Below are 21,858 nucleotides of genomic sequence, written 5' to 3'. Positions count from 1 at the left end.
TCAGACTATGTCGATTGGCATTAAAATATAAGCATCAACGAAAGAACATAAATAAATCTCTTATGAGTTTACTTTCATGACCGACTCCAGTTCTTCATCACTCCACCCAGCCTTCCGTAGTACCTTACAAAGAACCACCGTCTTCCCGGTAGTATATTGGTCGATATCTTCAAAGTCAGTATCCGCCAGCTTCGTCTTCACCAATGCGTACTCCTCGCGCAGATCATGATCCTCCAGTAGTATTCTTTTGATATCAAGATGGTTTCTCAGCGATTCACATCCTTCAATGACAACATAGGTGTTGTAGCGAAATTCGCCATCTCTTCCCGCACCATGAGCCGCATCGAACCTTCCATACCCCGGCTGACGAAATACAAAGCGTTCGGGGATACCCAACTCTCCAATGTCTCCATAACCCGCTTTTGTGAGCGCGTCTCGTGCAGTCTGCAGCGAGGAGCCGGGTATTATGATGTCGATGTCAATCACAGGTTTGGCTGGAAGTGATGGGATAGATGTACTCCCCACATGCTCTATTGAAACGATCGGTACGCCCTTGAGAATCTGCAGTAGGTGGTCTTTTCTTTCGACGAATTTCTTTGGCCACTCGGGGTCATAGGGTTGAATGGAAACCTTCATATCTGAGGAGAGCTGATTGGACCTGATTTGACCTGATTGAAGTAAGAGGAGGCGAGCTCTAGGTAAGCAAAGGGCTGTGAACTGACGGATCTTTGTATAGATACCTCAATGACGTAGTGTTAGAGCGAGTGTATCTCTTTGACGAACTATAGTTACTAACGCGTTCAAAATGGCGAACATTATCGTTTCTCCCTTTGCGATGACTCAGAATATGATCGCTGACGAACCCCGCAGATTAGGCGGCCTATTGCTTAAATGGGAAGAGGAAAGGTGCTACTTTAAAATAATACTGGAAAAATTAAAAAGGTAATTACATGTACTGGTATGGAGCTTTGTCAGGATAAATGGTAAAAATAAATATTCCAGCTAATTGCAATGAAACTGTACGCGTATCGTCAGATCCTTGAAACCTCTTCTTTCCCTGCATTGCTCAAAAGGTTATTTCCTCTTGTCGCCTTCTCACATCAATTTCAATATTGGGATGGGGCGCGATATGATGCCCAAACATAATATTCCGACCTTCTTTGGGCACCGTGATTTTGAACTCATATTTGAGTAAGATATTCACCATAATGACCTTTATTTGGCATTCCGCAAAGAAACGTCCAGGGCAGGCTTGCTTTCCATGCCCAAATCCCATATGCTTCGAGCTGGTCTGAGTATATAGATAAGATGCCTCTTTACTATTTTGTCGGAGTTTGAGAAAACGATATCCGTCAAAGTTCTCACCATCAGGCCAGACGGATGGACTTCTCATGTGCGTGGCTCCGACCATGAGATAAGTTCCTTTAGGTATAATCAACCCGTCAGGAAGCACAATCTTCTCCAAGGCTTTCCGCTGCATACTAACTGTGGAGGCTGTTAGCTAGAGTGAGACAATTAGGCTTTATATGGATTCACGTACTGTAGCTGACTGGTGTCATTCTCTGAGACTCTTTCAATACGCTGTCCATGAGTTCGAGCTTTTGTAATGATGGCTTGGTCAGCCCTTCCTTCCCGATAACTTCTATGATTTCACTTCGCAGTGCCTGGATGAGATCTGGACGAGTGGAAAGATCGCAAAGCACATTAGAAATCGCCATAGCCATGGCATCAAGGGAAGGAACTGTGATCGCGATTTGTGCCGCCCCGATACCACTTGGAGAACCGTTGAGCGCATCAAAAAACCATTCGACTGTACTAAATTCTCGTCGAGCTCCATCAGGTTTCTTCTCTTGTGATAACATGGTACCTCTAGCCTGGGCTCTATCAAGAAGTGGTTTGAGAATTTCATTGACTTTTTGAAGTTTAGCTTGAAGGCTGTGAAACGACGGTAAAAACCATGATATTTTACTCCTTAGAAAGGCCGGCCAAGGGCGGAGGTGTCGAGCAGCGAGAGGCATAGCGACTGATATTTCTTCAACAATGTTCAGCCAAGCTGGATCGCGACAAAGGTCGTCATTGAGCAAAATCCTGGACTCCACTTGGGCAACAATACGGCAGAGGCTGCTACCAAGAGGCGGTTGATGCCAGTCTGTAACACAGTAAGCATGGATCATAAGAAACTGATGTCTTTTGATAACATTGTACCTGAAGAGTTGGTCCAATTTCTTTCAAGGGCATGTTCTGCCTCTGAGACGAGCGGCTTGATGAGATTTCCTGGATTATGACGATGAGCAACGAAAATAAAGAAGCCGCAGATCCAAAGACAGGTAAACCTACCCAATGAACGTGTCATCATTTTGACAGCTTTCGGAACGATCTTATCGTCCGCAGCTGTTAAGGCCATAGGCCCAAAGCCGGGTACATCTGCCATAAAATCCTATCGTTTTGTTAATATATAGACCACTGCTAACCTTCAAATGCTCGGCTAAGCCTGGCTGTTTACCTCTCCGAGAGCTTTGCCTAGGTGAAGGCGGTCATCGTTACGTAGAACATCGCTATAGCTCGGTGATAAAACGAGCTGAAATCCAAGATCTGTAAACAGATAGAACGCTCTTTGATACTGTTCGAAATAACTAAGTATCAATGCCATGATCTAGATAATCATTACTCACCTTCTCCAGCCCAGATTGGACCAAGCCTCCCGGATCTGCTGTAAATCGCTCGAACGCCTTGCCAGTTCCAATTTCGTACCATTTTCGGCCGTTCTCATACGGAATTCGAGATGGGTTCTTGTGTCTCTTGTAAATCTCATTCACAATCAGCAGAAAGATAACAGAACCAATCAAAAGCCTGCCCCGGGGTATTTCGACATCGTACTCAAATCCGAGCGCCATTTTTACTTAATCTTAGGAAAGAATCAAGCGACAGAAAATAGTTCGTCTTACGATTTGCAGAATCTCAACAAATAATATAGTGTGACTTTGGCCCAAAGCTTGTAGTGGCGTCAGCTTGGCGCACAAGGGATAGGCCCACTTTTATGAACCTGCAAGACGCTTTCTACAGAAAGAAGCAAATCTAGTATTGGATCGATCGTCCCAGTGTAAAAAATAAGAACGAAAAAACAAAAACAAAACAGTGTTTACTGTTATACAGAGCTGTCGGTCAGATACATACACACGGTGATAGTGGTATTCCATCTTCTCGGGTATATGATGCCAGGGACAATGATACATTGCATTTCTCTATACATATTCCATCAAAGTAGATATATTGCATATGCGATGCAAAGAAAATCCACAATTCAGACAGCCATTGTCTCAGGGTCTTGTACAAGTGTGCAAGGGTAATAATGCAAGGATAATGCGTACTGACTGCAGAGCATACAAGTAAAATACGTGTATAGTAAGGGTCTATATCCAAAACACAAGACCTTAAAATCCAAGAAATATCTCACAAATTCCAAATAATCGGCTTTGGTAAATAATCACTAGCGTCGGTGTTTATGTTCAGAGTTCCACTACATGAGCGTAACTTCTCAGCTCTGCGGTACGAAGACCCACATGTAAAGTGTCTTGTGAATGTGTATCTGAGTTGGAAAATGTGTTTATACTAGGGCTAAAAATAAGCTAGGAATTTGAAGTGAGAGAAACTGGGAGGGTATTCGAGCTCTTGTCGTAAGTGTACTTTTTTCCTGGGTTTAGAAATGCTCCGTGACCAAGGTATCTACTTCGTGGTTAGTTATGATTACTAGTGATATTTGCCTATTTAAACCCCAGGGGCAGGCGTTATGAGTATCAATAGTTCATTATTATACTATTGCGTTGATGAAATATCTGTAAGATTCCACTGTTAACATTTGTCACGTCTTCTCTTGGAAGCATCTCATGATGATTCTCATAATCGACTATTGCGAGGGAGACCTTGTAGCCAGGCAATCAAAGGATCTTTCATAAAAATATTCATATCCACAGTATTCAACGTGATCAAAAGCTGCACTTGTCCTTCCCCGACCTTTTGACTGAAATCCGGTCGCTTTGCTTGAACGTAAACACTGCCATCACTGTCCGATTTGTAGTCCTTGAAATCCCTGACTCTACCAAGCTTCCCCCCAAAGTCAAGGGAATGGAGAGGTAAATGCCGAACGGAGCTAAAGGTCATACCCCAAGTCTCGAAAAAGACCTGGCGATTAGCTATGGTCTCTCTTAAGTATGAAACCAGGGAGCTAACATGTGCTCTATTAATCGCGGAGAGCTTGTGCCGTACTTGCGATGCTAAGTACGTTATCAGAGAGAAGTCCGTCATTTCAATGCCATTCCCAAGTTGATGTCGATTTCGTCCCGAGTCTTTTTGTGTCGGTGGTAGATCTGCATGAACTGCAATGGTGACAAAAGTATTTCCTAGGTATTGTTGCCCATCACCAGTTGATATGCCCAGATGCTTACGGACATCAACAGACATCCCAAAATCAACAGTTGTTAATACTTGAGGTGCCTGGGTTCCTTTGTTCCGGGATCTTGTAACGCAAAGTGCTACTGCGGATGTCAAGATGTCATTCGTGGTGAGGGATGGAGGACTTTTTTCCTGATTTAAAGAACTCCATTGGCGAAGAAATGTGTCGCAGGACTCCCTGAGAAGGTAAAGGCGTGCCGATGACAAAGGGAATGAATGATTGACGAGACTTCTCTCCGGATCTAAGTTCTCCTCTTCTTCTTCGCCACTCGTCAACAGGTCAGAAAAATCTCTTAGGCAATCTTGTGATGGGCGATGTAGATTAGAGATCATCTTGCGTAGTTTAACTTCAATGGTGTGGCTCGTTTTTGAGTGAGAAACATTTCCCTGGCAAATATCTGCAAGCATCTCCACAAGCAGCGACGCACCATTGCCGTCAAAAACTCCGTGACTCCAGGTCAAACAAAAAACAATCCCATTTTTCATGACATTCAAAACGACCCGGGAAACAGCTTGCGCTTCTGAGGACCTGAGAGACGCGACCAGTCGTCCCTCCGCCTCACGACTGTCTATGTCTGCTAGCTTGAGCGGTTGATATCGTATCTCGACCAACTCATCGACTGTTGGAGGACAATTCGCGGGAACAATAAATCTCCTTTCCTTTTTTTGCCCCTCCACTGATTGATTCGCAACATTTCCTGCCAGTAGAGGAAGACGATGAACCAACTGTTCCCATCCAGATCGGGCAACTTGTAATGCACTGTTGATGTCTTCAGGCTGGAAAAAAAGTAGAAAGCTGACGGTGGTAGTAGAAGGCAGTGTTTGATCAAGGGGTGTAAGAGGGACTGGGTCGAATGAACACATTATTATCTTCCCAATATTATGATCGATGAAAATTGTTGGGTGGCGTTTCTAATTTGTTTGGCCTGCACGTTGATGCAGCGCTGGGCGGATTCCTTAATTTATCACTTTTAAAAGACACGAGAGCATGATCCCTGGAGTACAAGTCCAAAATGAGTGGTAAAAAGATTGCAGCCTTGCTTTTGTTTTCATTCCATTGATTTAGGCTATTTGACATTAATCAATTCCTTGTACACAAGATAGGATACTATCTCGATCTATGGAATTAAAATACGATCTTACATGCAGCCGAAAATAATGAAAGACACCAGAACTAATAGTGTGGGAGGGGATGAAAACCGGAGAAGTCAGTCGAACGAAAATAAGTAAGGGTTAATCGGACCTAATTAGCTGAAACAAATGGAATGAATCTACTGTATGGGCGTCAAGTGGATCTCATCGGGTGTACAGATCTTCTACCTTGCATGATCAGCGAATAGATCGCCAAAAGCCGAACAATACATCGAGCGAGGACCCACTAGACATTTATTTTTGTGAAACCTCAGCCGCACGAAGCCCAACATGAACTCAGAAACTCATTCACATATTGACGCACGCGTCATTCTTTCTTTTTCCGTCCTCTATAATCCCACGAAGGCGGTAAGAACCCATTTATCCCATACACTGGCCACCACCTGTGAATCCTTCCAGCAGCCGGGATCCTTTTTCAACTCAATCTAACACATTTCATCGGGGTTCCATACAGCTTGTAGCAACGCTTTTATATTTTTTTTTATCACAATCTCAAAATCCTTGCTATGGATGAGGAGCGACCCCTGCTAAGGCAGGAAACAAACGACGAGCAAAATGCTCTTACGGATTGCCAAACAAAAACCTCAAACACAGAGGGGAGAATGGACACGATCACATTTCTAGCACTTGTGATTGGTGTTTTCATATCGATGACCTGCGAGTCATTCGTTACATCAACCCATGAGCATATCGCCTCTACATTCAATGCATTGCCGCTTGGGTCTTGGCTTCTCACATCATATGCTATGGGATATAGCATGATTTTACCGCTGGTATGTGCTCGATGACGTTTTTAACACTTTGAAGACTTGTGGACTAATGTTTCGCTTACTGGCCAAAGTATGGAAATCTTATTGACATGTATGGATGCAAAAACATGCTCATATTTGCATATTGCACCTTTGCTGTCGGTTGCATCATTACGTGCGTACCCGAGGCCCGAATATTACTGGACACTATTCAACTAATTAAACTAGGGGGTGCGGACCTACAATCCAAGTAGTCCTTGTAGGGAGGTTCATTACAAGCTTGGGCGGGGCTGGAATGGTCGATACTGTTTCAATTCTCCTGAACAGTACGTTTATTATACTATCCGACTTGAAATATACACTCTGGAACTGCAGTAGCTCACGCAATCACAACACCACAGATACTACCACCATCTCGCAAGTTGTAATTTTTCGGAACTATCTAAATATTGGAATGACGCTTGGTGTGAGCTGTGGTGCTCCACTAGGCGGCTTTTTAACAGACATCATTGGGTGGCGTTGGTATTTGCCCTTCTACCTTCCAACCTCGCAAGCCGAAGGTCTTATATTAACCCCGTGCTCATAAAATGATATAGGTCATTCTTCATCCAATCTCCACTCGCGCTCTTATGCATGTTGACCGCAGCAATCAGACTTCAATCCGACTCTCCAAGGGATATGTCCAATCCAGACCAGACTTGGTTCGCGGCACTGTCAAATATCGACTATCTGGGATATATACTTCAATTAAGCAGCATATGCTGCGGGGTCTATGGCTTATATCTGCTTCAGAGCCCTAGTAATGAGCAGCTACCTCTAAAGATTGCAACTGGGGTGGGATTCATCGCCCTACTAGTTTTGCTAGTAGTTGCTGAGCTTTTCACAAACAAGCCGCCAGTCTTTCCCGTTAGGAATATGGTCAAAGATGGGGTTGGTCTGATTTGTCTCGGGCAGATTCTGACGAACATTTGCCAGTTTACTGTATGCTCCATCCTATCTATCGTTTGACGTCCACTGAAAGTTAATCGTTCTCTTTGCTACATACCAGATTGCCTCCAATATCAGTGGCTTTTTCATCTATACCGAGAATGCCACAAACGCTGCAGCGAGTCTTCCTCTCGTTATTTGCGCTATAGGAGGATTGTCGGGGTCTTTCGGAGCTGCATTCTTCGTCCAACGGTATGCCATGCTGAGCTGATTTGTCAAGCTTTCGCCAGATGAAATGCTCGAGCGATATTCTCTAACGACTTGTGTTATTACAGGTTCAAGAAATGCAAAATCCCCTCTCTGGTTTCCGCCTTCGTCGCCCTCACTGGCTCCGTCCTTATCTTCTTCCGTTGGCGTTACGTCTACTTGCGTTGGGAGGTTATTTATACCTTACTGCTTTGTATCGGACTTGGTGGTACTTCCTCATCTCAATATATTGCTCTAGCAAGCCGAAGCGCAGGAAAATCGGCCAGTATCATCACCTCATACCATGTATGTCAGCAAATCGGTACCATCATTGGTAATGCATATCCGGCAGGCCTACTCCTCAAGCTATTCCGCGGTCATCTCTTGGAATCATTCGGAGACGGCCCTCAAGCACAAAAAGTGAGTCATTTTGCCCCCGAAGGCTTGTAATCTTCTCTAAACTGTTTGCTGCAGGCAATTCAAAGGTTGCTTGAGAACAGTAGGTTTGCAGCTACACTTCCAGCCGCAATGCAAGGCATCGTTCGATCCGCATTCCTGAAGAGTTTTCCAGTCGTCCCTGGTAAGCACATCATCATCAAACTTTCTTTCCTGGAGTACAGCGCACTGACTATCTAATCAGCATTATGTTCAATGAGTCTGGGTCTTTTCATCCTTTTTGAAGGGCGACGAGAAGATATGTCTATTGAGTAAGATGGAAATGAGATACAGCTGTTTTGGTGGTTTTTTGTTGCTAGATTCAGTTCGCCTCTCTCATTTATAACATTCTTGTCATAACTGGGCCTCATTTCTATGTTTCATATTTGCGATTGTCAGCGGACGAGGCACTTACTTCTGTTCCAATATTAATCTGGTATCAGAACCGACTAACGTTCGAAAGAAACGGTTGGAAAATACTACCCTTAAGATCTTTCTTTGTGTAATGGGCCATGCGTCTTCGCCTGATCTCTAATGTTCAAATCTGCTTTTCTTACACGAGCTGCACTATGTATCTTTTTCCACGGTCAAACTTTGAAGTTATCCTTAGCACTTCCGCATCTTTGGTAGTACATACTAGCATACTGATTGGACTGTAGCTATAAATCCAGTAACTATCTAGAACCGCCAACTAGGTAGGCTTTTGATGCCATAGGAGGCTGATGCAGTCATGCGCGGCGGTGCTGCCGGCGGTGCATTCTGCCCGCCATCCGCCTAGTTTAGATAGCCGTAGGGTCCACCACCACACGCAGTGAGAATACAGTGTCTTCTTCCCTCGTTTCTGTTCCCTGCGCACTAGGTAGTGCTTGTGTGGCAGTGCCATAAGCTTTTTAGTCGAATGTTATATCCAACATGGACTATGCCATTTTAACCCACCATATGTAATCCGGATTAGGCCATTGCTATCTATCAGGGGCTTTGAAGTAAGGTGATTTTGCCTTGCAGCGAAGAAGAATTATGCAAGAGTAGGTCAATCTTCAGTTGCCAATGGCACTTTACGTAGTGGATCATGGTCTCGTTCATGGCTAGTCCTTCAGAACTCTATAGAGAATGCATATATGAGATCATTCGGCCTGAATGCGCTGATCCCGCGGCCTATTCTTCCGGACGCTTAAAAGGTCCGGTTTGTGGCGGTCTACACAGAAATGGCAAATGTGATCTATCAATACTACAATGTATCTCGAAGGAGAATTGCCACAGAGCTAGTGGTGATAAAATTTCCAATATTGCATATTTTCCCATAAGAGAACTTCGTACCATTCCTTATTTACCTGGCCATGTCTAGATAGCTTGCAGCTCTGCGTATGTCTCATCACATATTGATCGATAACCTAAATCAACATAGGACTTATCTCAGCATGATTATCGGTCAATATGGCAAATTATGGTAGAGAGAGAAATTCATCGTAGGAAATTTTCTTTCCATGAAGAATTGAGCTTACATGCTCCCCTGAACGTCTGATCATGAACCAACGGGTGCTCTCTTAATGAATAGTAATTTTCTGCTACCACATTTGTCATCGTTCTCTTCGACCTGAAGTCTACAAGTTGTAGTAGACTTGAAGGACTCCAGTTAGCGATGTTCCATGGTCGTTTATCTAGTGCCCAGTGAGAACCTTGAGAAGGTACATGGTCTTCATACATAACGTGACATATTTCATATGTAGTCGTCATCTAATAATGTCACATGAACTGCGTCTCCTAGTTTCTGACGCTTATCTAAAATGCACTGCGTTGGGTAGCTATGCTCAATAATTCTCCAAGAGCCACTTCCGACGACATTTAAGCTCCATTCCTAACACATGGTTATTCCATTCCTCAGCCACCGAGGCATAGGTGTTAACATATTCACACCCTAAGACTTCAGAGAGCGCTTTGTCATTTTTGAGAAATTCGAGACTTTCATTCAAGCTTCGTGGGATCATAGCGACAATACCCAACTTTTCACGCTCTTCCAATGTCATCTCAGATGGAACTTCTTGGCAGTCTCCTGCAGTCAAAGTCATTCCCCTTTGAAGGCCATCAAGTCCAGCTGCCAAAAGCCCTGCCATGGATACATACGGGTTCGCCATCCCACAATGCAATTTCAGCTCGAACCGGTTTTGCGCGATGCGCCGTAATGGGGTTTCTCTGTTCTGCCACCCCCACGAAACAAATTCCCCACCACTCCAAATTCCCGAGGCAACGCGAGCATAGCTTTCATCGAGTGGCAGACAAAATGCCATTAAAGAACAGAAGTGATTGATGATGCCGGCAAAGAATGGGTCGATTTTGCAGGTTTGCATAGATTGATCTTTTTCATCCAAGTCCCTGGATTGAACTGAGTTGACTGACAGATGAACATGAGCCCCTGTCCCCGCCTGGTCGGTATATGGTCGAGGATGTAGAGTTGCACGGAAGCCGTGTTGCTCAGCAATCAATCCGATGGCCTCTCGTGCTCGAATCAATGTATCTACTGCCTCAAGTGGCGGTCGAGGGGGAAGAACAAACTCCCATTGACCCGGTGTGGCTTCAGCGTGGTATTGTTGAACTGAAATTTCGCATCGATGTAGTGCTCTTACAACATCCTCCACCAAGGGCAGCACTGATCGGACGTCTGAACTGACTGCCGACCAACAATGGTTGGAGATTGGGGCTTTTGCATCAGAGCTGCTGGTGATCGCTTCGGGTTTCAAAAAAATCACCTCAATTTCGTATCCCACAAGAATGTACACGCCATATTGATCGTGAAGGGTGCGAGTAAGGGTCGTGATCTTGTCGCGGGGACACTCGGGAATTGGACTCCCGTCCTCTCTAGCAAACCGGGCAAAGATCTCGAGCCGATGGGAGTCTGCACGCCGCGGGGAACGAGATGCGGTCGCGATATCAGGAACAAGGTGAATTGCGCTTGTTGCTCTTGCGCCCTTTGCGATATGATCGTTTCGTAGAGCGTGTGTTGTAACTCCTGCGATGCTGATTGTCTGCCCATTCTCAACCATTCTGGCAAATTCCGAGATCGGAATCATTCTCACTCGCATTGCGCCATGAAATGGGATGAACTGCATCCACACAAACTCCACATCCTTACTGAGAGCCTTAATTTCTTTCCAGGTTTCATTCATCTTGAATATTGCGCTGCACGTATGGGCTACATGAGGCTCAGCTTGAGAAGTACCAATGGAGCCCATGATGAATCACTCAAGAGGCAGAGTTCAAAAATGGCGAGGTTGGCACCTAGGAGTAAATTGACTGACAATTTGCGGGCTGATTCTCCTTTACTTACACATAATTCATTTGTACATATTATTGTATTGAGAGTTTTGACGATACAATTTGAAATCGTCATTGACATGTATAATCAATCACAAAATACTGATATGCATGCACCTATTCGTGAAGATACCGAATATACGGTAGCTGGTCAGTTTAATTTTGCCCATTTTTTTTTCCTTTTCATTCTTTCATTTTTTCTTTGCGATGTATCAGATCCAAACTATCGATTGAACAAATAGTCGATCTGTCGGGAAGCCAGATCTTGCAAAACAGAGCTCAGCCGCACAAACAAACTTCATTCAACATTTGCTCGAGGCAAGATGCTATGTACTACGTGATCGTACAGCTTGTATGCATATGCTGTGCAATGTTACACTGCATATGAAATATAGGTACTGTATTACCTGCGTCCACCGAGCGAATCAATTTGGAGAGAAACTTCAAAATTAATTACCTAACGGAAGGCCCAAGTCCCTTGCTCAATCATGCAACAAAAATACTAGTAATTTTAATTCCCCGTGGGTCATGAAACACTGTTTTAATGTGTATCAAAATACAAAGATCGTAATCTTCAGCTAGGAAGCAAATGTGGCTAGCGGAAAGTTTATGTTGTACTTGGATCTACAGAGCCAACGCTGGGAATCTTCTGAACAACGCAAGTACTTTCGCCGCTTTTTCAAACATTCAAATTTTCATTAGTCTTCACAAGAATTGAGAATTGAGAATTGCGAATTGAGAAGTATGGATCGTGAAAGCATCATTCCAAGTTCGAAAGAGACTCTATCCTTCTTTCGTGGCCCCTCGGAGCCAGCGCTCCAGTCATCAACTATCGGATATATACTCCAGCGCCAGGCCATCCAATTTCCAAACGACAATGCACTTATAGTGCCTAATTCAGCATATCGGGCTACTTATCAGGAGTTGAATGAGCGCACTCAACTATTAAGTAGAGCTCTTATTGCTTCGGGAATTCATGTTGGTGACAGAATTGGCCTCTTTGCGGGCAATGTCGCAGAGTATGTTGAAGTATTCTTGGCGGCAACGCGCATCGGAGCCATCGCAGTCCTCTTGAATACTTCCTATACTGTAGATGAGATCAAGAGTGCTTTGTCCTCTACGGGTACGCTGTAGCTTGCCTTTCAAAAATTAGTATGGCCCCGAAGCTGACCAGAGTTTTTTAGGTTCTTCTATGTTGTTCATAAGCGAATCCCTCGGCAAGCACAGCCAGTCCTCCAATATTGCACACTTGCAGAGCATCATTGGATGTGACGGAGCTGGCGAGCTGCCCGAGTTACGACAATTAGTCGTTATTCTGAGCTCCACTTCTGCTAAATCCCCCTATAAGACGTACGAGACTTTCCTCCATGAAGGGCTTGAAGTTCCGATGGAAAAAGTCAATTCTATAGAGGTCGAGGTTACTGCAGACAAAACATGCAACTTTCAGTTTACCAGTGGAACCACCGGTACCCCAAAAATAGCAATGCTCTCCCATTCGTGCGTTCCCATCAAACATACCTTGAATTCAGGAGAACTGAGCTAATTTACACATGTAGTAACGTGATCAACAATGGATTTTTGATTGGAGATCGGATTGGGCTTGTCCAGAAAGATATCATCTGCTGTCCAGTTCCACTTTTTCATGCAGCTGGGTTAGTCCTGGGTCTGATAGGATGCTTGACTCATGGATCCACGCTTGTATTGCCCTGCCCTATGTTCGAGGCCAAGGCAACGGCCGATATCCTTCTATCCGAAAATTGTACTGGAGTTCACACTGTCCCGACAATATTTGCGGCGATACTAGAGTCATATGAGCAGCGTGATATCAAGCCACCACCCTTGAGAACCGGGACCCTTGGAGGGGCACCAGTATCTCCAACACTTCTGAGAAAGCTTCAGCAGGAATTTGGGATCAAAGACTTGGGAATTGGTTATGGTAAACAGAAGCCTTGACTTCAACTCACTTCCAATTTTGCTAATAGCGTTACAACAGGTATGACCGAAACCTCACCTCTCAGCTATGTAGGCACGGGCCCTCAGGTAGATCCCACCGGAACGTGGCTGCAAATACTACCCCATACCATCGCCAAAATTCAAGGGCATGATAGGCAGACTGTCCCAATTGGCACGCCGGGTGAATTATGCATTGGCGGTTATCTTCTCCAACAGGGTTATTACCGAAATCCCGAAAAGACGAACGAGGCTATGCAATTCGACCCCCGTGATAATATTGTTTGGATGCACACTGGTGATGAAGCCATAATGGACGAGAATGGGCAATGCCGCATCACTGGTCGTATAAAGGATATCATCATTCGAGGAGGGGAAAACATATATCCTGCTGAAATCGAAGAGCGACTCAACTCACACCCAGCAATCTCAATGGCTGCCGTTGTGGGAGTCAAGGACGCAAAATATGGGCAGGCAGTGGCTGCATTCCTGCAGCCATCTAATGGTGAACAGCATTTGTCGACGAAGGAAGTCCAAGAATGGGTGAGGCAGACACTTGGACGACATAAGGTGCCCACATGGATCTTCTACATGGGATTTGGGGGTGTACCAGATGACTTCCCGAAGACTGGAAGTGGGAAGATAAGAAAGGTTGATCTAATGGCTATCGGCACTCGAATGTTGCGGAATTCAAAATTGTGAAGCAAACTTTCGTTTTTTAATCTGCTAGAGCAAAATTCTTTTAGTGAAAACCCCAATGTATTTTTCGGTAATTCAACTTTCAAGGTTTTGACAGTCTGGTCTATTTATCTGCCTAGTAGTAACAGCGGCACTAGAACAAGTCTTAAATTAGATGAATATACCTGTGTCGTGATTACAGTATTGATAATAAGAGGATGAGGGTCATAACTATTAATTTGAGATTATATTCTGATGAGAAGGCACCAGTTAATCTACACGTGAAATTTCCTGAGAAGATGTGAGAGAAAACAGAGGAAATGCAAAAGTTCCACAGGTTAAAAGTAAAGTAAAAAATTGAACATCATAGGATCGAGCAGTTTAAATCCGAGAATAGCTACTACACCTCCCCTCACCAAATGGTAAATATGAACATAAACGGTCTAAGCTTCTTTTGACGGTGGGATACCTTTGACGATATTCAAGAAAGTGGATAAAACTTTTGGAGCATCCTGTGCGTCCATCATCACTTCAACTAGAGCGAACCCTCTCCCAGCGACAAGTTGTGGTGCTGTCAAAGTTTCACTGAGCTCTCCCCAGTTGAATACCTGCTTTGAGAAAACAGGATAGTCAGGGTCGTTCTCTGGAGCTCCGAAAAACTTGGCAGCTTGGGTGTAATTCCATGACTGAACATCATTATATTCCGCGTGTTTCCCATGAATAAGTCGTTCAATGGTATACCCCGCGTTGTTGATGACAAAGATTGTAACATCCAATTTGTTTTTGATAATATCGCTGATTGCTTGAGCGGTGACTTGGAGACTACCATCACCTTCAAACAGAATGACACGACCTTGGTCTTGCTTGCCTTCCTGTATCAACTCCTTTTGTGCATGCGCAGCGCCAACGCAAGCGCCCAGTGCATAGCCGATAGAAAACCATATTCCTGATTTGATAACAGTAATATCAGATGGAAGAGTCATTGACCCTGTACCACTCCATGATGTGCCAATGTCGGCGATCAAGATATCGCTCGGTCGGAGAAAATCCGACATAAAAGGCCAAAAACGAGCTTGATCAATCGATTCACAGTCAGAAACTGACAATCGTGAGGGCCTTTTTACCAGATGCTGTAGGCACCCAAGGCATCCTTTGGGCGGTAGACGAGATGGTACCACTGAGCGGAGAAGTGATTCAAGAACAGACTTCAAATTGAGGTCAAAATACTTCGCCCCAAACACCGATATAGCTTTTTCGTCCAACTCAATGGTTATTTCTGTTGGCGTCAAAGATTTGTAGGAACATGTGTTCGAGTCGGACTTCAAAGGAGCAACGTGTATGACGAGATCACACTTTTCGAACCAATCCATGAGTTCCTTGGAGCCTGCGGGGCCAGTAAAAACACCACAATAGTGAGCATAACTCTCTTTGATGATTCCCTGTCCAAAAGGCGGAGATACAGCAAAGATACCGGTGGCTTCTAGAAATTGATTGACCACTTCTACGATGCCATATCTCCCCGCAAAGCCATCCACGATAATAACGGGCTGTCGAGATTCATAGATTCTTCGCAAAATGTCATTTACAAGAAGATTTTCCAGCTTAGGATCATTCATAGGCTTGGTGTTTCTCATCAAAGGCTGACTCAACTCCGATGCGGATACAGGCTCGTCGACCTTATCGAATGGAAGCTCAATGTAAACCGGGCGACTCTCCTCAACGCATCTCCGCAATGCCATGTCAATGAGCATTGGGCTCGTTTTTGCGTCCCGGAGATTGACTTGGGCGCAAGTGAAGTTTTTGTAGATCTCTGCATAGACACGATGATTTCCATCTCCTAGAGAATGATGCATGATGAGGTGGTTGTCCTGCGCTTTTGTGGGGGTTGTTCCAACAATGTGAACAACGGGGACCTTTTCGGCGTAAGATCCAGCAACAGCATTGATGGCCGATAATTCTCCCACGCCAAACACTGTCATGAGAGCACCTATTCCCTTGATCCGTGCATACCCATCTGCGGCGTAGCCCGCGTGTAGCTCGGCTGAGTTGCCTGCCCATTGTAGTCCCGCGGTCCGGATATAGTCCAAAGATGTAAGACTGAAGTCGCCAGGTACTCCATGGACAGCGCGAATTCCCATTTGACGAAGCCTCGTAAATAGATAGGTGGTCAAGGGTACCGTGTTTGCTGAGCATGGACTGCCCCAGCCGTCATCACTTGATAACTGTGTGTCGGTGTCCCCATGGCGACTAGACGTAGATGCAGTTGATGGAGACACATCACCAACGGATATATTAAGGCTTTGGGGCTTTGAAAATATGGAATCCATCCTAAATAATGAGTTGAGATGGCTTTCACCGTGTCAAGTGTACAGACAAGATACTCGGTCTTCACGGATCGTACTTAAGATAGGACTAGTCTTCTCTCCGAATCTTAATTTATACAGGATCATTTCCGCGCCACATAATGACATCGTTTCCAATGTATATTGCGTGTATCAGTACCATACTCTTACTAGGTTGATCGTTGCACAGCAAAGTTTGGAAAAATCCGTAGTCCTTGATACATGCATGAATGCATCGGTTTACCAAATACCGATCGATTTTATTTTCTATGGTGTTATTATTCATCCTTTTACTTATGCAATAATATGCAGGTCAACTTGAATCGTGTCACGTATGCATGCACGATGCAGCTCCGCCGGTTCCACTTTCCAGCCGAGCTCCTTGGTTAGGGCGATGCCTGCTCCGTCTGGGATAACTGGCGGTGAGTTAACTGCAAAAGCCCATGCAGATTCCCAAACTCAAAGGGTTCGAATACCTGTTCGCTTTCTCCAGCCCACTAAATTTCTCAGACAGTCGTTGATTATTTCCCAGATTCTTCTTGAAGTGGTGGCTGAGCTGAACATGTGTCTAGAGAAATTATTGATTCCCGTTCTGCATTTCTGCAAGGTGCGCGACCTTGCGATTCACCGCCGAAACAGCAATCTATTTCATTCTGCACATGCTTTTTTGTCAGGTTGCTATTTTCACTCCAGCCCCCTAAATCTCGCAGTTCACTCTGAATATGCTAGGCTTGGGGTGATGTATCACAACGGAGGACAAGGGTCCACATGCTATGCCACCATCGAAGAGGGACACATTCCTATAAAATGACCGTAATCTATATGATCAAGTGGTAGTTGAGCACAACTTAGCTGCCCATAACTATATTCAACGACGATGGGTCTCCCTCGCGCATTCGAAGAAGGCCTTCACAATGCTTTGATCAGGCGTCAGCAAACGGGTCAAACATTCTCATTGGCGCCCGCAGTTGACAAAAAAGAGGTGATTGACTTCGCCAGCAATGACACTCTCTCAATGGTCTCTTCTGGGGCTTTACGCGAAGAGCTCTTCCGCGAACTCGCAAGAAATCCAGACTTTGAGATAGGAGCCTGTGGTAGTCGTGTTAATGAGGGGACTCCATATCTTGCTGAAGTTGAAAAACATCTTTGTCAAGTCCATAAAGCTCCAGATGGTCTCTTCTTTACCACCGGATACACTGCAAACTGTGCTATCTTTGGAACACTTCCACGCGATGGTGATGCCATCATTTATGACGCGTTGGTTCATGCCAGTATCCATGATGGTATCAAGGCAACGCGGGCCTCGATTCTTAAACCGTTTGTCCACAATAGTGTCTTGTCTCTCCAACAAGTCGTTGAGAAGGTGAAAAAGGACTCACCTGATATCAACTCGGGTAACCGAACGGTGTTCGTCGCCATTGAGTCGATTTATGGCATGGATGGCGATATTGCTCCCGCACAGGAGATCGTCGATGTGGTTAAGAAGTGTCTGCCACTTGGAAACTATGTCTTGATCGTTGATGAGGCTCATTCGAATGGACTTTTGGGCCCGAATGGCGCCGGCCTTATCAACGAGTTGGGACTAGAAAATGAATATGCTGTTCGACTTCAGGTGGTCGGGAAGGCACATGGCGCCTCTGGAGGTCAGGCAATTCTTGCGGCTATCTCAAAGCAAATTCAAGTTGCTAATAACTATGACCAATTTTAGCCATTGTTTTATGTGATCCACTGATCAAAAGGATGCTGGTGAATTTTGCACGCATGTTTATCTTTACAGCGGCTCCTGGGTTTCTCCTAGCGGCCACAGTTAAATCGGCGTACAATGTTGTCACTGGCACTGATGGAGATTTTGTGAGTTAGGAATAATCTAAGTTTGATGTTCTCTGTGCTAATGATTGTTATTTGCTGCAAAGCGACGACGAAGCCTCCAGGAAAATGTCCGATACTTTTATGGCCTCTTAGAGGAATCCCCGGAATGGCCCCAAATAAAAGACAAAGGTTGTCTCAAACTTACTTCAAGCAAAGATTGGAAGAGTTCTTCATTTCTCGCGCCCATTGTTCCTTTGGTCACACGAGAGAGAAGGTGCGTTGACCTTCGTAACAAACTATTCCAAAATGGCTTCCTGGTGCATTCGGCAAGGTTTCCTGCAGTTCCCAGGGATGCTGAAAGAGTCCGAGTCGTGATTCATGTCGATAATACCAAGGCCCAAATAACGAGTCTAGTGAAGACTATCATTGAATGGGCATCCAATGAGTTGGAAGAAAATTCGTCATCATACGAGACCCGGGCGCGTCTATGATTTGTTCACCATCATGCACTTGAAAAACCTTAGTGATGTTCTTCCACACGAGGCATCTAGTTTTTGTATATTTCAATTACTTCTACATTCAAATATTTCTCAAGAGTGCTAGTTTAATCGCATAGTCCCAAGGTCTATCTCAGTATTCATTCTCTCCTTCTCGTTCATAACCAAGAAATTAACATGAATACAGAATAATTTTACAAAAAGGATGGAGAGCTTAAGCTAGCTATCAATTATATTTTCTTGGTATATTTCCTGGTAGTCAATTGGGCGCTATTGTCTCAACGTACCCCACACGGGAATCCTTGCGGCTCGTAGATATCCGGGTCCACTTTTTTGACTTGTTCGGGATTCCCGTCTTGCCGCCCTACTCTTCAATTCATTTCCCTTCATCTGATCGTCCTAACACGGCTATTTTGCACCCGTGGATATGGACATCCGGTAACTCCTGGTTTGCTGAGTTTGCCTGTTCTCCCTTGGTGGATTCTTCACGAGAGGCATTGTTGCGATCACTATGGTCTGCTCTGGGCTACAGTACTTTTTTGCCTCCGGCACAATAAAGTTTCCAGAGATTGCCGGTTTGCGAATGCCCGCTGTTTGGCAAGCTTTTTTAGGTAAACATGCGTATTCAATCTGATTTGAAACAATCGACCGACTATGTAGTAATCATTGAAAAGATGGATCGATAGGCTCAAGTTGTTCCATCGCTACCTACACACCCTCGATGTGTGCGGCCTCTGCTTTATCAACTTGATTCCCAGTATAAGCATCATCTAGCTCTTTACCAAGAGCACTTCTTTGACCAATTTCCTTCAAACTAAGACCTTCCGCTCGCAAACGCTCTAAGAGCAAAGCCGCGTCAGCCTCTTCGTCCCGCTCCTCTTGAGACATTTGCGGCCCCAAGAGAAGGAAGATAAAGATAAAAGCCCACACTGCACCCATAAATATCGCAATGACCTTCCCATAATCAAACCGCTTCTCGCCATCTGCACTTGCAGGTAGTGGATACCGCTCGCCGATGATCGATTGAATAGTTGCCGAAGCAGACGATCCAAGATTACCGAGCTGGTAGGTCAGTCCAACCACGAAAGAGCGTAATGTGACAGGCGAAAGCTCGAGTAGATGGATGGGTATTGGTCCCCAGACCCCTCCTACGAAGAACTGTTGGAAGAAAGCACTGGCGGCTAAGGACATGGAGCGCGGCAGGATATAAGCGGGGATGATAGCGCCGCCAAATAGACAGCATACCAGCATGGTTAGTCGGCGCCCAAAGAATGTACTAATATACCCGAGAATGCACCCTCCAAAGAGTGCACCGATTTGACCGACAATTATGATGACCGTCGTGTCTGTCGCGTCGACATCTGCCTGATCTTTTAAGAAAGTCGCGTAAAAGTCTTGACTACCATGCGAGCAAGAATTGAAGCCAACCATCAAGACAACAAGGTATACGAAGAGTACCCAGTTTTCCCGGAGATCGCGAATTAAATCTCGGACAAAGATACGAAAGCTACTTCCACCTGCAGAGCCATCATTGCCTACAGCGTTGGCTCGGGCCTCGCGTTCTGCTTTCATGACTTGAAAGTGGTTCGTTTCTGGTAGATACCACCGGAATATGATTATGAGTACTGGTGGAGCTGCCCCAAACCAGAAAAGACTTCTCCATCCGTGAGAGGTAGTGGGGACAAGGGCACGATAAAAAGCGGCAGCGAGTAAATATCCTGTCGCGTAGCCCATTTCAAATAGACCAGATAAAATACCCCGGGCTTCGTATGGGAGATCTTCGAGGGCAGTAGCAGCAGCAGGGCCGAAAAGTCCTATTTGTCATAACTAACGGTTATCGATTTGCTTTTGGAAGCTATATGCTCATGCTTACCTCCCATGGCTATTCCGTATAGGGCTCGTACGCCCAGGAATTGCGGTAACGTATTGCAAAATCCCGAACAAAGTTCCAGAACGATAAAAAGGCCCAAGTTGATGATCATGGGCCATTTGCGCCCATACCGATCAGCAAAAATTCCGAAAACAATGGCGCCCGCTGATCTCAGCATGAGTGTAACAGTCATACCCTAGCGGAAATGTTAGCTATCGAGAGGAGGCTTCCAGCTTAGTTCATTATACGGGTGTTATCTTACCCAAGAGACATCCGAATAAGACACATCAAAGGCCTCCGAAATCTCAGTGATCGTCATAGACACCGAAAAAAAGTCAAAGGAATCCCAGGTCCAACCGAGAAACCCAGCAGCGAACATGAGCCATTGATGAGATGTAAGCTCCCGCAGAACGGCATAAGGATTTCTGAGCTTGTTCTGTATATCCAATATTAGCAACGTGTCATCGGATGCGTCACTATACCAACCTTGGGTGGCTTGAGACTCGTAATACGCGTTGAAAGATATCGAGAAATCTGACTAGGCGAGTAAAACCAGCCAGCTGCCATACGATTTCTCATAATGAAGGCGGTAATTTTTAATTTTCTGGTGGCGACAAAGACTGTACTATCTAGAAATGGTTGCTGGGGTAAACAATCTAGCTTTATACCTCGAGGGTATCAAGGGTCACACATCTCATTTGAAAATTTCTGAGGGCTCTTGTCAGCACAGACTACATAAATCCTTGGACGTGCGACTGCCAAGGGCTTTGCATTGAGGATCTTGCCATTTTGATGCCTTTTCCCCCGCGTTTCCCCGCGTTCCCCACCCATTCATGACGCCCACGGGTTGAAGACCTCAATCCTGAAGCTTAAAAATAAGATAGTAAGACCTTTATTTCCTGATTCTGATGGGTTATTGGAGGAGATAGAAGGAAAATGCTTCAACACCAAGTCATTAAAAATGCTTCCATCGCTTCAATACTAGGTATTCTCACTGGTGATGATCAACATGGATTAGTTAACAAAGTATTCTGATTCGAAGCCCCTGTAGGTATCGAATCTTAATATGTTCCAGTGCCGTATATTGGATGAAAAAGGCAAGTAATATCTATCTACGCTCGTATTATTAGCCAAGACTGAGGAGCGGACTATAATCCGCATCGCGAGGCCAATGTGTGCATATCGGTGTATCTCCGTCTCGGTCGCTTCCTGGATGATTTGAGTAAGAAACGACTTCATATCTATTAAAACCCCCCTAACCAGTGCAAAATGTTCAATATTCAATGTTCAAAATTTTGGTAGCACACAAGTGCATGTGCAAGACTATGCCACAATTTTCTCTGAATACCTTTATTGTTCATTGTTTACATCTCCTTTTGCTACGCGTCGTCATCAATTTATGACCCAACAATTAAACTAGAGTTAATTAATACATGGACGTAGGA

The 21,858-nt window shown here is 44.8% G+C and overlaps 10 protein-coding genes across 10 annotated transcripts; 4 read left to right on the top strand and 6 right to left on the bottom strand.

Moving 5' to 3' along the window:
* Positions 1-60: 60 nt before the first annotated feature.
* On the bottom strand, positions 61-636 carry N7478_002207 (GrpB family protein; the record flags this gene model as incomplete). Its single annotated transcript, XM_056918421.1, has 1 exon — positions 61-636. One exon carries the CDS (start codon positions 634-636, stop codon positions 61-63), a length of 576 nt encoding a protein of 191 aa, XP_056784032.1.
* Positions 637-1,066: 430 nt separating this feature from the next.
* On the bottom strand, positions 1,067-2,894 carry N7478_002206 (cytochrome P450; the record flags this gene model as incomplete). Its single annotated transcript, XM_056918420.1, has 6 exons — positions 1,067-1,485; positions 1,541-2,149; positions 2,206-2,274; positions 2,338-2,437; positions 2,504-2,620; positions 2,673-2,894. The coding sequence occupies 6 exons, from the start codon at positions 2,892-2,894 to the stop codon at positions 1,067-1,069; spliced, it is 1,536 nt and encodes a 511-aa protein (XP_056784031.1).
* A 1,000-nt stretch (positions 2,895-3,894) lies between these two features.
* N7478_002205 (uncharacterized protein) lies at positions 3,895-5,313 on the bottom strand (the record flags this gene model as incomplete). The annotated part of the gene is made up of 1 exon (XM_056918419.1): positions 3,895-5,313. One exon carries the CDS (start codon positions 5,311-5,313, stop codon positions 3,895-3,897), a length of 1,419 nt encoding a protein of 472 aa, XP_056784030.1.
* Positions 5,314-6,107: 794 nt separating this feature from the next.
* N7478_002204 (uncharacterized protein) lies at positions 6,108-6,728 on the top strand (the record flags this gene model as incomplete). The annotated part of the gene is made up of 2 exons (XM_056918418.1): positions 6,108-6,374; positions 6,579-6,728. The coding sequence occupies 2 exons, from the start codon at positions 6,108-6,110 to the stop codon at positions 6,726-6,728; spliced, it is 417 nt and encodes a 138-aa protein (XP_056784029.1).
* A 537-nt stretch (positions 6,729-7,265) lies between these two features.
* Positions 7,266-8,159, top strand: N7478_002203 (transporter; the record flags this gene model as incomplete). The annotated part of the gene is made up of 4 exons (XM_056918417.1): positions 7,266-7,331; positions 7,399-7,529; positions 7,613-7,943; positions 7,998-8,159. The coding sequence occupies 4 exons, from the start codon at positions 7,266-7,268 to the stop codon at positions 8,157-8,159; spliced, it is 690 nt and encodes a 229-aa protein (XP_056784028.1).
* Positions 8,160-9,766: 1,607 nt separating this feature from the next.
* On the bottom strand, positions 9,767-11,119 carry N7478_002202 (glutamine synthetase/guanido kinase; the record flags this gene model as incomplete). The annotated part of the gene is made up of 1 exon (XM_056918416.1): positions 9,767-11,119. The coding sequence occupies one exon, from the start codon at positions 11,117-11,119 to the stop codon at positions 9,767-9,769; it is 1,353 nt and encodes a 450-aa protein (XP_056784027.1).
* An 892-nt stretch (positions 11,120-12,011) lies between these two features.
* Positions 12,012-13,919, top strand: N7478_002201 (uncharacterized protein; the record flags this gene model as incomplete). Its single annotated transcript, XM_056918415.1, has 4 exons — positions 12,012-12,390; positions 12,452-12,764; positions 12,824-13,203; positions 13,261-13,919. The coding sequence occupies 4 exons, from the start codon at positions 12,012-12,014 to the stop codon at positions 13,917-13,919; spliced, it is 1,731 nt and encodes a 576-aa protein (XP_056784026.1).
* A 419-nt stretch (positions 13,920-14,338) lies between these two features.
* Positions 14,339-16,222, bottom strand: N7478_002200 (alpha-keto acid decarboxylase family protein; the record flags this gene model as incomplete). The annotated part of the gene is made up of 1 exon (XM_056918414.1): positions 14,339-16,222. One exon carries the CDS (start codon positions 16,220-16,222, stop codon positions 14,339-14,341), a length of 1,884 nt encoding a protein of 627 aa, XP_056784025.1.
* Positions 16,223-17,114: 892 nt separating this feature from the next.
* On the top strand, positions 17,115-18,537 carry N7478_002199 (aminotransferase class I/II-fold pyridoxal phosphate-dependent enzyme; the record flags this gene model as incomplete). Its single annotated transcript, XM_056918413.1, has 3 exons — positions 17,115-17,880; positions 17,946-18,088; positions 18,151-18,537. The coding sequence occupies 3 exons, from the start codon at positions 17,115-17,117 to the stop codon at positions 18,535-18,537; spliced, it is 1,296 nt and encodes a 431-aa protein (XP_056784024.1).
* Positions 18,538-19,251: 714 nt separating this feature from the next.
* Positions 19,252-20,980, bottom strand: N7478_002198 (sugar transporter family protein; the record flags this gene model as incomplete). Its single annotated transcript, XM_056918412.1, has 4 exons — positions 19,252-20,357; positions 20,417-20,609; positions 20,676-20,849; positions 20,900-20,980. 4 exons carry the CDS (start codon positions 20,978-20,980, stop codon positions 19,252-19,254), a joined length of 1,554 nt encoding a protein of 517 aa, XP_056784023.1.
* Between the last annotated feature and the right edge of the window lie 878 nt (positions 20,981-21,858).

The sequence above is a fragment of the Penicillium angulare genome, assembly GCF_028827245.1.
Source record: "Penicillium angulare strain IBT 27051 chromosome Unknown utg000002l_segment0_segment0, whole genome shotgun sequence".
Classification (NCBI taxonomy): Eukaryota; Fungi; Ascomycota; class Eurotiomycetes; order Eurotiales; family Aspergillaceae; genus Penicillium; species Penicillium angulare.
The sequence above is the reverse complement of the archived record's forward strand: the minus strand, read 5'-3'. Positions and strand labels throughout refer to the sequence as shown.